The following is a 13,347-nucleotide window of genomic DNA, read 5'->3' as shown; positions in this document are numbered from 1 at the left end:
TATTTAACCCTTTTAAAAAAACATTTTAGAGATAGCCTCATCCACCAGAGGGCAGACAGCAGAAGCAAGAAGAACTACAATCCTGCAGCCTGTGGAACAAAAACCACATTCACAGAAAGATAGACACGATGTAAAGGCAGAGGGCTATGTACCAGATGAAGGAACAAGAAAAAAACCCAGAAAAAAAACTAAATGAAGTGGAGATAGGCAACCTTCCAGAAAAAGAATTCAGAATAATGATAATGAAGATGATCCAGGACCTCAGAAAAAGAATGGAGGCAAAGATCGAGAAGATGCAAGAAATGTTTAGCAAACACCTAGAAGAATTAAAGAACAAATAGAGATGAACAATACAATAACTGAAATGAAAAATACACTAGAAGGAATCGATAGCAGAATAACTGAGGCAGAAAAACGGATAAGTGACCTGGAAGACAGAATGGTGGAATTCACTGCTGCAGAACAGAATAAAGAAAAAAGAATGAAAAGAAATGAAGACAGCCTAAGATATCTCTGGGACAACATTAAATGCAACAACATTCGCATTATAGGGGTCCCAGAAGGAGAAGAGAGAGAGAAAGGACCCGAGAAAATATTTGAAGAGATTTTAGTTGAAAACTTCCCTAACATGGGAAAGGAAATAGCCACCAAAGTCCAGGAAGCGCAGAGAGTCCCATACAGGATAAGCCCAAGGAGAAACACGCCGAGACACATAGTAATCAAATTGGCAAAAATTAAAGGCAAAGAATAATTATTGAAAGCAGCAAGGGAAAAACGACAAATAACATACAAGGGAACTCCCATAAGGTTAACAGCTGATTTCTCAGCAGAAACTCTACAAGCCAGAAGGGAGTGGCATGATATACTTAAAGTGATGAAAGGGAAGAACCTACAACCAAGATCACTCTACCCGGCAAGGATCTCATTCAGATTCGATGGAGAAATCAAAAGCTTTACAGACAAGCAAAAACTAAGAGAATTCAGCACCACCAAACCAGCTCTACAACAAATGCTAAAGGAACTTCTCTAAGTGGGAAACACAAGAGAACAAAAGGACCTACAAAAACAAACCCAAAACAACTAAGAAAATGGTAATAGGAACATATATATCGATAATTACCTTAAACGTGAATGGATTAAATGCTCCAACCAAAAGACACAGGCTTGCTGAATGGATACAAAAACAAGACCCATATATATGCTGTCTACAAGAGACCCGCTTCAGACCTAGGGACACATACAGACTGAAAGTGAGGGGATGGAAAAAGATATTCCATGCAAATGGTAATCAAAAGAAAGCTGGAGTAGCAATACTCATATCAGATAAAATAGACTTTAAAATAAAGAATGTTACAAGAGACAAGGAAGGACACTACATAATGATCAAGGGATCAATCCAAGAAGATATAACAATTATAAATATATATGCACCCAACATAGGAGCACCTCAATACATAAGGCAACTGCTAACAGCTATAAAAGAGGAAATCGACAGTAACACAATAATAGTGGGGGACTTTAACACCTCACTTACACCAATGGACAGATCATCCAAACAGAAAATTAATAAGGAAACACAAGCTTTAAATGACACAATAGACCAGATAGATTTAATTGATATTTATAGGACATTCCATCCAAAAACAGCAGATTACACTTTCTTCTCAAGTGTGCATGGAACATTCTCCAGGACAGATCACATCTTGGGTCACAAATCAAGCCTCAGTAAATTTAAGAAAACTGAAATCATATCAAGCATCTTTTCTGACCACAACGCTATGAGATTAGAAATGAATTACAGGGGAAAAAACGTAAAAAACACAAAAACAAAGAAATAAAAAAACACAAACACATGGAATCTAAACAATACGTTACTAAATAACCAAGAGATCACTGGAGAAATAAAAGAGGAAATCAAAAAATACCTAGAGACAAATGACAATGAAAACACGACGATCCAAAATCTATGGGATGCAGCAAAAGCAGTTCTAAGAGGGAAGTTTATAGCTATACAAGCCTACCTCAAGAAACAAGAAACATCTCAAATAAACAATCTAACATTACACTTAAAGGAACTAGAAAAAGAAGAACAAACAAAACCCAAAGTTAGCAGAAGGAAAGAAATCATAAAGATCAGAGCGGAAATAAATGAAATAGAAACAAAGAAAACAATAGCAAAGATCAATAAAACTAAAAGCTGGTTTTGTGAGAAGATAAACAAAACTGATAAACCATTAGTCAGACTCATCAAGAAAAAGAGGGAGAGGACTCAAATCAATAAAATTAGAAATGACAAAGGAGAAGTTACAACAGACACTGCAGAAATACAAAGGATCCTAAGAGACTACTACAAGCAACTCTATGCCACCAAAATGGACAACCTGGAAGAAATGGACAAATTCTTAGAAAGGTATAACCTTTCAAGACTGAACCAGGAAGAAATAGAAAATATGAACAGACCAATCACAAGTAATGAAATTGAAACTGTGATTAAAAATCTTCCAACAAACGAAAGTCCAGGACCAGATGGCTTCACAGGTGAATTCTATCAAACATTTAGAGAAGAGCTAACACCCATCCTTCTCAAACTCTTCCAAAAAATTGCAGAGGAAGGAACACTCCAAAACCAATTCTATGAGGCCAGCATCACCCTGATACCAAAACCAGACAAAGACACTACAAAAAACGAAAATTACAGACCAATATCACTGATGAATATAGATGCAAAACTCCTCAACAAAATACTAGCAAACAGAATCCAACAACACATTAAAAGGATCATCCACCACGATCAAGTGGGACTTATCCCAGGGATGCAAGGATTCTTCAATATATGCAAATCAATCAATGTGATACACCATATTAACAAATTGAAGAATAAAAACCATATGATCATCTCAATTGATGCAGAAAAAACTTTTGACAAAATTCGACACCCATTTATGATAAAAACTCTCCAGAAAGTAGGCATAGAGGGAACCTACCTCAACATAATAAAGGCCATATACGACAAACCCACAGCAAACATCATTCTCAATGGTGAAAAACTGAAAGCATTTCCTCTAAGATCAGGAATGAGACAAGGATGTCCACTCTCACTACTATTATTCAACATAGTCTTGGAAGTCCTAGCCACGGCAATCAGAGAAGAAAAAGAAATAAAAGGAATACAAATTGGAAAAGAAGAAACAAAACTGTCACTGTTTGCAGATGACATAATACTATACATAGAGAATCCTACAGATGCCACCAGAAAACTACTAGAGCTAATCAATGAATTTGGTAAAATTGCAGGATACAAAATTAATGCACAGAAATCTCTTGCATTCCTATATACTAATGATGAAAAATCTGAAAGAGAAATTAAGGAAACACTCCCATTTAGCATTGCAACGAAAAGAATAAAATACCTAGGAATAAACCTACGTGAGGAGGTAAAAGACCTGTATGCAGAAAACTATAAGACACTGATGAAAGAAATCAAAGATGATACCAACAGATGGAGAGATATATGATGTTCTTGGATTGGAAGAATCAATACTGTGAAAATGACTACACTATCCAAAGCAATCTACAGATTCAATGCAATCCCTATCACATTACCAATGGCATTTTTTACCGAACTAGAACAAAAAATCTTAAAATTTGTATGGAGACACAAAAGACCCCGAACAGCCAAAGCAGTCTTGAGGGAAAAAAGCGGAGCTGGAAGAATGAGACTCCCTGACTTCAGACGATACTACAAAGCTACAGTAATCAAGACAGTATGGTACTGGCACAAAAACAGAAATATAGATCAGTGGTACTATAGTGGGATAGAAAGCCCAGAGATAAACCCACTCACACATGGTCACCTAATTTACGACAAAGGAGGCAAGAACATACAATGGAGAAAAGACAGCTTCTTCAATAAATGGTGCTGGGAAAACTGGACAGCTACATGTAAAAGAATGAAATTGGAACACTCCCTAACACCATACACAAAAATAAACTCAAAATGGATTAGAGACCTAAATGTAAGACTGGACACTATAAAACTCTAAGAGGAGAATATAGGAAGAACACTCTTTGACATAAATCACAGCAAGATCTTTTTTGATCCACCTCCTAGAGTAATGGAAATAAAAACAAAAATAAACAAATGGTACCTAATGAAACTTAAAAGCTTTTGCACAGCAAAGGAAACCATAAACAAGACGATAAGACAACCCTCAGAATGGGAGAAAATATTTGCAAACAAATCAACAGACAAAGGATTAATCTCCAAAATATATAAACAGCTCGTGCAGCTCAATATTAAAAAAAAAAAAAAAACCCAATCCAAAAATGCGCAGAAGACCTAAATGGACATTTCTCCAAAGAAGACATACAGATGGCCAAGAAGCACATGAAAAGCTGCTCAACATCACTAATTATTAGAGAAATGCAAATCAAAACTACAATGAGGTATCACCTCACACCAGTTAGAATGGGCATCATGAGAAAATCTACAAATGACAAATGCTGGAGAGGGTGTGGAGAAAAGGGAACCCTCTTGCACTGTTGGTGGGAAGGTAAATTGGTACAGCCACTATGGAGAGCAGTATAGAGGTTCCCTAAAAAACTAAAAGTAGAATTACCATATGACTCAGCAATCCCACTACTGGGCATGTACCCTGGGAAAACCATAATTCAAAAAGACACATGCACCCCAATGTTCACTGCAGCACTATTTACAATAGCCAGGTCATGGAAGCAACCTAAATGCTCATCGACAGACGAATGGATAAAGATGTGGTACATACATACAATGGAATATTACTCAGCCATAAAAAGGAACGAAATTGGGTCATTTGTAGAGACGTGGATGAATCTAGAGACTGTCATACAGAGTGAAGTAAATCAGAAAGAGAAAATCAAATATCGTATATTAACGCATATATGTGGAACCTAGAAAAATGGTACAGATGAACAGGTTTGCAGGGCAGAAATAGAGACACAGATGTAGAGAACAAACGTATGGACACCAAGGGGGGAAAGCGTCCGTGGGGTGGGGTGGTGGTGGGATGAATCGGGAGATTGGGATTGACATGTATACACTGATGTGTATAAAATGGATGACTAATAAGAACCTGCTGTATAAAAAAATAAATAAAATTCAAAAATTCAAAAAAAACATTTTACTGTTTGCTAAGAATTATTTTGAATTGTGATCAAATCATGTGTCCTATTATATCTCTTTATTCAACTCGTATGGGCTTTTTTTTTTAATTGAAGTAGAGTTGAGTTACAATGTTGTGTCAATCTCTGCTGTGCAGCAGTGACTCAGTTATACACACACTTTTTTTCATATTCTTTTCCATTATGGTTTATCACAGGATATTGAATGTAGTTCCCTGTGCTATACAGTAGGACCTTGTTGTCTATCCATCCTATATATAATAGTTTACATCTGCTAATTGTATGGACTTTTTTGTGGCCCAGTACATGATTATTTTCTGCAAATATTCCATGGGTTTAAATAGATGCAAAGTTCTCTCCCTACACATAACAATTAAATCAAGCTTGATTTCTCTTGTCTCGCACTTGTTTTTTTTTTTTTTTTTTTTAATTTATTTATCAGTAATAGTGGCTCACGGGCTTAGTTGCTCCGTGGCATGTGGGATCTTCCTAGACCAGGGCCCGAACCGTGTCTCCTGCATTGGCAGGCAGATTCTCAACCACTGCGCCACCAGGGAAGCCCTCGCACTTGTTTTTTGTCTGCATATCTGTCCATTTCTGGAATGGGTGTACTGAAGCCTGGGGAAGGGTGAGGGCAGAGTTCTGGTCTGTGGCACAGCCTGCAGGACGCCTGCCATAGCCATGGACTCCAAGGAGGAGAGGCGGGGGAGGGGAGGGGCGGAGCCAGGTGGGACGGTCCTTCTGGTTGCCTGGAGGCGCGACCTGGACACAATGGGGTCTGGGAGCTGGGCCGGGCAGGGGCAGGAATCCAGACACCCCACCCTGCCTTCCCAGCCAGGAGACACAGGAGCAGGTCAGTGCATCAACTTCGGGGGCCCCCCTCCGGCACCAGGTCCCCCACGCCGCTCCCTCGCCCCGGTATCCTCCCCCAATGTCCCTAAAATATCCCAGTTCTCCAGAACCCCGGGGAATTCCTCTCCCGCAGTGTTGAGTCCAAACTTGGAGCGCGCACATACACCTCCACTGAACTCATTATGGGGGTGGGGGACGAGAGACGGCCTCGAAGCTCTGTCCCTGCCCCGCGCCCCTCTGGAGCCGGAAAAGCTACCGTTTGTTTCCCTGGTACTTGGGATAGGCGCGGGCCCCGCCCCGGAGTCCGGCCCGTCTGGAGGGGATAGGGAGTGCGGTCCCGCGAGTCAGGGTGGAGGGGCCGGGGCCGCCACCTTGTGTCCGCAGGTGTTGCCGGCAGAAAGAGCTCCCACCGTACCATGGGCTCGGAAGTCTGGGTCGGCCCGTGGCGGCCGCACCGGCCCCGCGGCCCCATCGCAGCGCTCTACAGTGGCCCGGGGCCCAAGTACAAGCTGCCAGCCAGCACCGGTACCAGCGGCGGGCCGGGGGAGGGAGGCAGGCAGGGGCTAACCCTAACCCTAACCCTAACCCTGGTGATGCTGGGGCGCCCCGCAGGTTACATCCTGCACGACCCGTCGCGGCCCCGCGCCCCCGCCTTCACCTTCGGCGCACGCCTCCCCACGCAGCAGACTTCGCGCGGCCCCGGGCCAGGTCACCTGGTGCCCGCTCGCATGACCGTGCGCGGCCGCGACGGCGCCCCCGCCTACTCCATCTTCGGCCGCCCGCGCCACGCAGCGCCCTTCCTCACTCCTGGACCGGGTCAGGACCCTGGGACCCCGGCCTCCCCAACGCCGAGCCGCCTCCAGGGACGCCCACTCGGGAACCCCCCCCACTGAGCCCGAGTCCCCCTCGGGCACCCTAACACTCCAAATTCGGTTCCCCCATCTCCGGATCTCAAAAGAGCTCCAAGCCTCACCGGGCTTTGACAAATCGTGGCTCGAATTCCCCCTAATCCCTGGACTCCAGCCCGGGCACCCATCAGGTCCCCAATGCAGTTCCGGCCCACACCCCGGTCCGCCCCGCAGGCAGGTACTTCCCGGAGCGAGCGGGGAACGCGGCGTACCCCAGCGCGCCTCGGCACACCATCGCTCCCCGAAACTGGGGCCTCCGTGCGGAGTCGCAGACCCCAGGTGAGCCCAGGAAGGCCCACCCTGCACTGGCTGCGGAGGGGAGACCGGCCGGTCCTCAAAGACCCACCCTCGCTGGCTCCCCCAGGCCCCGGGACCTACACTGTGCCCTCGCTCCTGGGCCCGCGCGTCGTCGGTAAAGTTTCGGCCCCGATTTACTCCATCTACGGCCGCAGCGCGGTGGGCAGCTTCTGCGAGGACCTCAGTAAGGTGGGGAAGGGGCTGCCCGCACCGCGCGGCGAGGGGTCAGCGGTCGACGGGCCTGGAAGCCGGACACAGCGCCCCTCCCGCCCTCCCGCAGACCCCCGGGCCCTGCGCCTACCCTGTGGTGAGCCCTGGGATCTACAAGCCCCGGGCCCCCCAGTTCTCCATGCTGGCGCGGACTTCGCTCCCCCAAGGCAACAGCCTGAATCCCGGGCCTGCAGCCTACAACGTGGACCAGGTGCTCTGCAGTTCTGCGTCAAGGGTCAGAGGCGGGGTAAAGGGGTCCGGGTCGGGATCGAGGGTCTGAGGTGCGAGGTTGGGACCCGGGAGCCCTGCGCCGGCCGGCAGCGCCAGGCCAGCGACGTCTCCTGGGTCCGCAGCACCGGAAGCCTCGCGGCTGGAGCTTCGGGATCCGGCACTCGGACTACCTGGCCCCGATGGTGATCGACGTGGATGACTGACCAGCCGGGCGGGCGCGGCCCCACGAATGTTTCTTAAAACCTCTGGAGCCAGCAGCCTGTCGGCCTCTCTGTGCTTGCGGCGAGGCGGGCGGGCAAAACGGGCAGGTGGGTGGGCCCGCGAAGTCCCGGACTTCTCGAGCTCCCGCAGGCCCTCGTGATTGGCCAGGACAGAAGTGAGCCGGGTCGTCCTGCCCCTCCGAGGCGGCGATTGGCCTAAAACCCCGCCTGTCGGGAGGCCCCGCCCCTCCGCGGCTCCGGCCAGGCGCGCAGTCCCACTGTTCCCACCCTGTGGCCTCCCGCGAGACGGGACGGAAGCCGGTTGGGATCCGAAGAGGACCGGCGAGCGCCGCTGTGCAGGACAGGTACGGCCCCGGATCAAGTTGTGAGACCGAGACGTGAGAGCCAGACACGGAGACATGCACACGGGCGACACAGACACGGGACTGAGGGGCGGACATGGGAGAGAAGCGAGAACAGGGTCGGGACAAGGGCACTTGGCCTCAGTGACACGGACACAGGGCGGCGACAGGTTCCAGATGTGTCGCAGCCCGGAGTCGTGGCGGCCCCACCTACCCCTGTCGCACCTGCTGATCTCTCCCGGGGCGGGAGCCAGAGCCCAAGCAGCTGCCGGGGCTGATCCGCCTGAAGCAAGGGTACATCAGAGGCTTCGTGCGCGCTGTGCTGGACCGGACGCGCAGGGCGCACACATCCGTGCGTGAGGACGGCTGGCTGCCCCTGACCCCGACCCAGAGGTCAGGCCCAGAGACTGCCTGCCCCCAGGGACGCCACAGCGCCCCACCACTGTCACTGACACTGAGGATAACCCATTGCTGTGGGAACGCCCCCTTTGTGCTGTCTACACCACCTTACCCGTGCCTAGGGGCCATGCTCTTGGCCATCTGGCGAAGCATGAATCTGGAGGAGACCGCGGCCCTGGCCAAGTCTGGGCAGCAGCTGGAGTGGCCAGAAGCCTGGTGCCAATAGCTTGGGGACAAACATGCCCTGAGGCAGAGTCCTGGCACCTGCCCTGGCTGCCTGTGGCTTGCAAGGTTAGAAGACACCTCCTCTCCAGACCAGAACCTCTGACCTCAAAAAGGCCAGCAGCCACAGGCAGCTCCTAACCTCACGCCTGACCCAGACAGAGCCCCCAGAGGCAGGGCCCAGGCTTCTCACCCCCAGGACAGAACTTAGATCTCCCTTCCCGTCAGCCCCCAATAACAGGACCAAATCATCCAGCTGCCCCTTCCCCTTCGGTTCCCAAGGGAAGAGCTGTGTACTGCTCTCCGTCCATCCCCCAGACTTGTACCCCCAGCAATAGGTACCAGCCTCCTCCCCCCACTGACACCCCCCATCCCAAACCAGGACAATTTATTTTCCATTCCCTCTCCAGCTGGACACCCACTACACTGCTCAGTAAATACTTAACTCCAGCTGAGTCCTAACCAAGGAAGGTGAGGAAAAATGTGGGGGTGGGGAGGTGACTGTGCAGGTGAACAGCATCCTTGCCTAGCATGTACCAATAGTCAGCAGACGTGGTCTGGGGCACGTGGGGGGGCACCTTGGGTAAACTGGAGTCTATTCATGGATTCACTGTCACCCAGAGCATGTATAGGCGGGCCACTGATTGGTCATTGATCTGGGTTATTGATAGAAACATTGGCCAGAATCTCTGAAGGATCACTAGGGAGGATACTGATCAGTTATTCTTGGGTCATTGGGCTTTGGTCAAGATCATCAACGGAAATTTGATTGGAGTCATTAATATGGACTTGGTCAAAATAACTGATGGGCCTCTGATCAATCATTAATGGGCCATAGGACATTGATCCATATCTTTGATGGGTCATTAGTGAGGACTTATCGGAATTGTTCACGTCACTGGTCATTATTTTGGACATTTGTCAAGGTTGCTGATGAGTCCTTGGTCAGGGTCAGTGATGCGATCACTGATCAGAGGCCACTGAGGGTCACTGGGAGTCCTGATGCAGGGGAGGTTGGCCAGATGCAAGGGCTGCCAGGGCAAGTGGGCTGCTGTATTGTGGGTCAGAGCAGGAAGCTTGTTCCTGCAGACGGAATCCTGCATGAAGCAAGAGATGTGACGGCCACTGTCGACAGCCTGCCACTCATCACGTGTGACCTGACCCCAGACTCCAGGGTCCACCTCCTGCATGTTAAAGACCCCTGACCTATGAACACACACAACCACAGGTGATCTGACCCAAACCCAGGGTCAGTGTCCCACATCACAGGATGCCTGACCACCCACTCAAGAAGGTGGCCTGACTGATGCACCTGTCATCCCAGCACATAGGGGACTTGACCTTCCATGCTCAGGGTCCCTGACCCCTCATGACTGACCCGAGACTCAGCATCCCCCGCATCTCAGAGGAAGCTGCAGGATCTCCATCACCTTAGCCTCCCCCACACAGCCTTCATCCTCAGTAAGAAGGCAGTGGACAGCCTGTCTGCTCTGATGGTAGGCAGGAAGTTCAGAGAGGCCGCAGTCCTCCCCAGCCAGGCACAGGCCCCGGAGCGCCTGGAGCCTGTGTGGCCTCTCCGTAGGGGTCCCCATGTGGCTATGGCATGTCTGTTGGCGTGGATCTCCTTATGTGGCCCCAACCTCCCGTTCATAACTCCAGCAGCCTTGGTCCTCAAGGTGAGCCCTGTCTCACCCTGCCTCTGCCGGGATCGGCCTCACCGCTGGCAGTCCCTCCCCCCCCCCCACTTCTTCAACTCCCACCCAGTGACCTTATCCGAGCAAGGCTGACCTGGCCTCGGGTCTGGGGAAACCCTCACGGCCCTCCCGCCCAGACCCGGTGCAAGGTCTTCCTGACCCCCACCGCTGAAGTCAGGCACACTGCCGCTTCACGTCTCCCCCGCCCCCTCACTCCAGGGGAACTGGCAACCAAGGGTGCATCAGGGGCTGGAGTTTGACTGCACGCGAGACGCGGGGAGGGTCCACACTGAACCGTGTCTCCGCAGGTTGGCATGGGGCAGCCGCTCTGACAGCCAGGGACAACCCCGCCGTAGGCCACGCCTTGGAGTGGAGGAAGCGCTGCTGTGCTTGGACGGCCTGGGGCCACCGGGCCTGCGGACCCGGTCACCCATCACCAGGCTCGGTGAGGGGACAGGGAAAGGGGCACCCGCTCTGGCTCAGCCCTACGCCCAGAGACCCCCCCCTCCCCTCCTGAGCCCGGCTCCTCACTCCCCGCCCCACCGCGCGCGCAGGCCGACACGCAGCAACGAAGCCCGAGAGGCGCGCAGCTATGCGGGTGCCTGGTGCGCCGGGGCCGTAAGCGAGAGGGCGATTAGGCCCGGCAACTAGGGACAGCGCCGAACAAGGAGCCGCCGCCGCGGGGGGCGGGACCGCAGGGAAGCCCCGCCTCCAACACGTGACCTCTGGCGGACCCGCCACCTTCGGCGCACGCGCACGGCCCAGCGCCGGCCAGCTCCATGCCAGTCTGCGCGAGCGCGGCGCCGTTGACGCATGCGTGCTGGCGTGGGGCGAGGTGGATGGCTTCCGCAGCTTCCCAGGTCGCGTCCCCAGACTCCTGGCACCGACCCCGGCGCGCCGGGGGCCTGGAAGACCGACCCGCGAGGCGCGTTCCGGGAGGGCGCCCTGAACGGGGCTACCGGAGGAAAGGGGCCTCCCGTAGAGGGGCCCTGGAAACGTTCGCAGGCTGCCTCCGTTTGCAGGTCCATCTCGTGCACCGCTTAGAACACAGTTTGTAAAGGAGGAAGCTGGTGTGAACAGGGTAAGGGACGTATCCAAGGTCGTCCAGCCCAGGAACCGTCGGACGGGGCGGAGGCCGGACGTTTAGGAGTCTTCCAGAGGGTCCTCCCAGCAGCAGCTGAACAGGTGAGGCGGGGGCGGGGTCCTAAGACCTCCGCCTAGCAAACCTCCAGAAGGCCCTGAGAAAGGCACAGAGGACACCGAAGCAACAGCAGGGCGTGGGCCACGAGCTCAGAGCTGCTGTCGGGTACCCGGCTGTGAAGAGAGTGGGCTCGAGGCAAGTGGAAACCTTGTTTCTCTTCCAGGGTGACTGCCGGCCGGAAGGTTCTACGTGCGAGGGGCTCGGGGTGGCGGGGGGGAGGCGCTGCAGGCTGCGGTGCGGGTGGCACAGGATTTCCGCGGGGCTGGGGGCCAAAGCACCACGGTTGAAGCGGCCTCAGAGGGGAGAGGCTGCAAAAGGGCCGGAGGAGTCAGTCTTGGGGAGGTTGCAGCCAGAGACTCACCTACCTCCTTTCAAGAAATGGGAGTTTATTGCAAACAGATAAATATGCTCAGGAATCCGGGCGAGGCATGCGCTTGGAATGCTCTTGGTCAGCTCAGACGCTCAGGTGCAGGCGAGGGCTGGGTTGGTTAGAGCTGCAGGCACAGGACCGGGGGCACGGTCCGGGTGGGATGCGATAGACTGAGACTCTCAGGCTAAAGGATAGGAGGGACAGGGGTGGACGCTTGATGACACCTAAGCTGGAGTTTGAGGTTTCAGAGGTGAAGCAGTTCTGATCCCAGGTGAGCAGCTGCTGATAGCAGAGCCTGTGTAGGGCTGGTCCTTCAGGTGGCAGCAAGCGTCTCCAGAATGATGGGGTATGACCCGGGAGGCCGAGGCACCTTCTGGCTCCTGACACCCTTGCTCTTTTCCAGGAGCGTTAGGCCATGCTGTTGCTGGCTCAGGCACCCAAGGCTTGGCACAGGCTCTTTCAGCTCAAGCCTCCAGCCCTCCCTAGGACCCCAGGAGGAGAGGCCCAGCACGTGAGGTACCGGCTCCTATCAAGGCAGGGCCCTGCAGAGATGGGAAGGCAGGACCAGCCCCAGGGCCCTGGGCTACGAACTAGGTTGCTGATCACAGCCTTGATTGGGGCTGGGCTGGGCGGGGTCTGGCTGGCCATGAGGGCCGAGAAGGAGCAGCGGCAGCAGCGACGACGGACAGAGGCCCTGCGCCAGGCTGCCGTGGGCCAGGGTGACTTCAGCCTGCTGGATCACCGGGGCCAGGCTCGCTGCAAAGCCGATTTCCGGGGCAAGTGGGTGCTGATGTACTTTGGCTTCACTCACTGCCCGGACATCTGCCCTGAGGAACTGGAGAAGCTGGTGCAGGTGGTCCGGCAGCTGGAGGCGGAGCCTGCCCTGCCCCCCGTGCAGCCCATCTTCATTACCGTGGACCCCGAGCGGGATGACGTGGCGGCCATGGCCCGCTATGTGCAGGACTTCCACCCCAGGCTGCTGGGCCTGACCGGCTCTGCTGAGCAGGTTGCCCAGGTGAGCCGCAGCTACCGCGTGTACTACAGCGCCGGCCCCAAGGACGAGGACCAGGATTACATCGTGGACCATTCCATCGCCATCTACCTGCTCAGCCCTGACGGCCTCTTCACAGACTACTACGGCAGGGCCAGGTCGGCCGAGCAGGTCGCAGACAGCGTGCGGCGCCACATGGCTGCCTTCCGCAGCGTCTTGCACTGAGCTGGGTCATTAAAAGGATGTGGTG

At 52.5% G+C, this 13,347-nt stretch overlaps 2 protein-coding genes across 5 annotated transcripts; both read left to right on the top strand.

Moving 5' to 3' along the window:
* Positions 1-5,901: 5,901 nt before the first annotated feature.
* On the top strand, positions 5,902-11,766 carry ODF3B (outer dense fiber of sperm tails 3B). Of its 3 annotated transcripts, none has more exons than XM_036866053.1 (7): positions 5,902-6,537; positions 6,625-6,828; positions 7,095-7,199; positions 7,285-7,406; positions 7,498-7,638; positions 7,781-10,517; positions 10,844-11,766. In XM_036866053.1, the coding sequence occupies exons 1-6, from the start codon at positions 6,429-6,431 to the stop codon at positions 7,859-7,861; spliced, it is 762 nt and encodes a 253-aa protein (XP_036721948.1). In that variant the 5' UTR covers positions 5,902-6,428; the 3' UTR covers positions 7,862-10,517; positions 10,844-11,766. The 3 variants fall into 3 exon arrangements, with proteins under 3 accessions (XP_036721948.1, XP_036721947.1, XP_036721946.1); XM_036866052.1 differs by having other exon boundaries at positions 7,498-7,662; XM_036866051.1 differs by lacking the exon at positions 10,844-11,766 and having other exon boundaries at positions 5,902-6,828; positions 7,498-7,833.
* LOC118902101 (protein SCO2 homolog, mitochondrial) lies at positions 11,309-13,344 on the top strand. Of its 2 annotated transcripts, none has more exons than XM_036866055.1 (2): positions 11,309-11,720; positions 12,510-13,344. In XM_036866055.1, the coding sequence occupies exon 2, from the start codon at positions 12,522-12,524 to the stop codon at positions 13,320-13,322; it is 801 nt and encodes a 266-aa protein (XP_036721950.1). In that variant the 5' UTR covers positions 11,309-11,720; positions 12,510-12,521; the 3' UTR covers positions 13,323-13,344. The 2 variants fall into 2 exon arrangements, with proteins under 2 accessions (XP_036721950.1, XP_036721949.1); XM_036866054.1 differs by having other exon boundaries at positions 11,320-11,871.
* The last annotated feature ends 3 nt before the right edge of the window (positions 13,345-13,347 follow it).

This window comes from Balaenoptera musculus, chromosome 10 (assembly GCF_009873245.2).
Source record: "Balaenoptera musculus isolate JJ_BM4_2016_0621 chromosome 10, mBalMus1.pri.v3, whole genome shotgun sequence".
NCBI classification, from domain to species: Eukaryota; Metazoa; Chordata; class Mammalia; order Artiodactyla; family Balaenopteridae; genus Balaenoptera; species Balaenoptera musculus.
The sequence above is the reverse complement of the archived record's forward strand: the minus strand, read 5'-3'. Positions and strand labels throughout refer to the sequence as shown.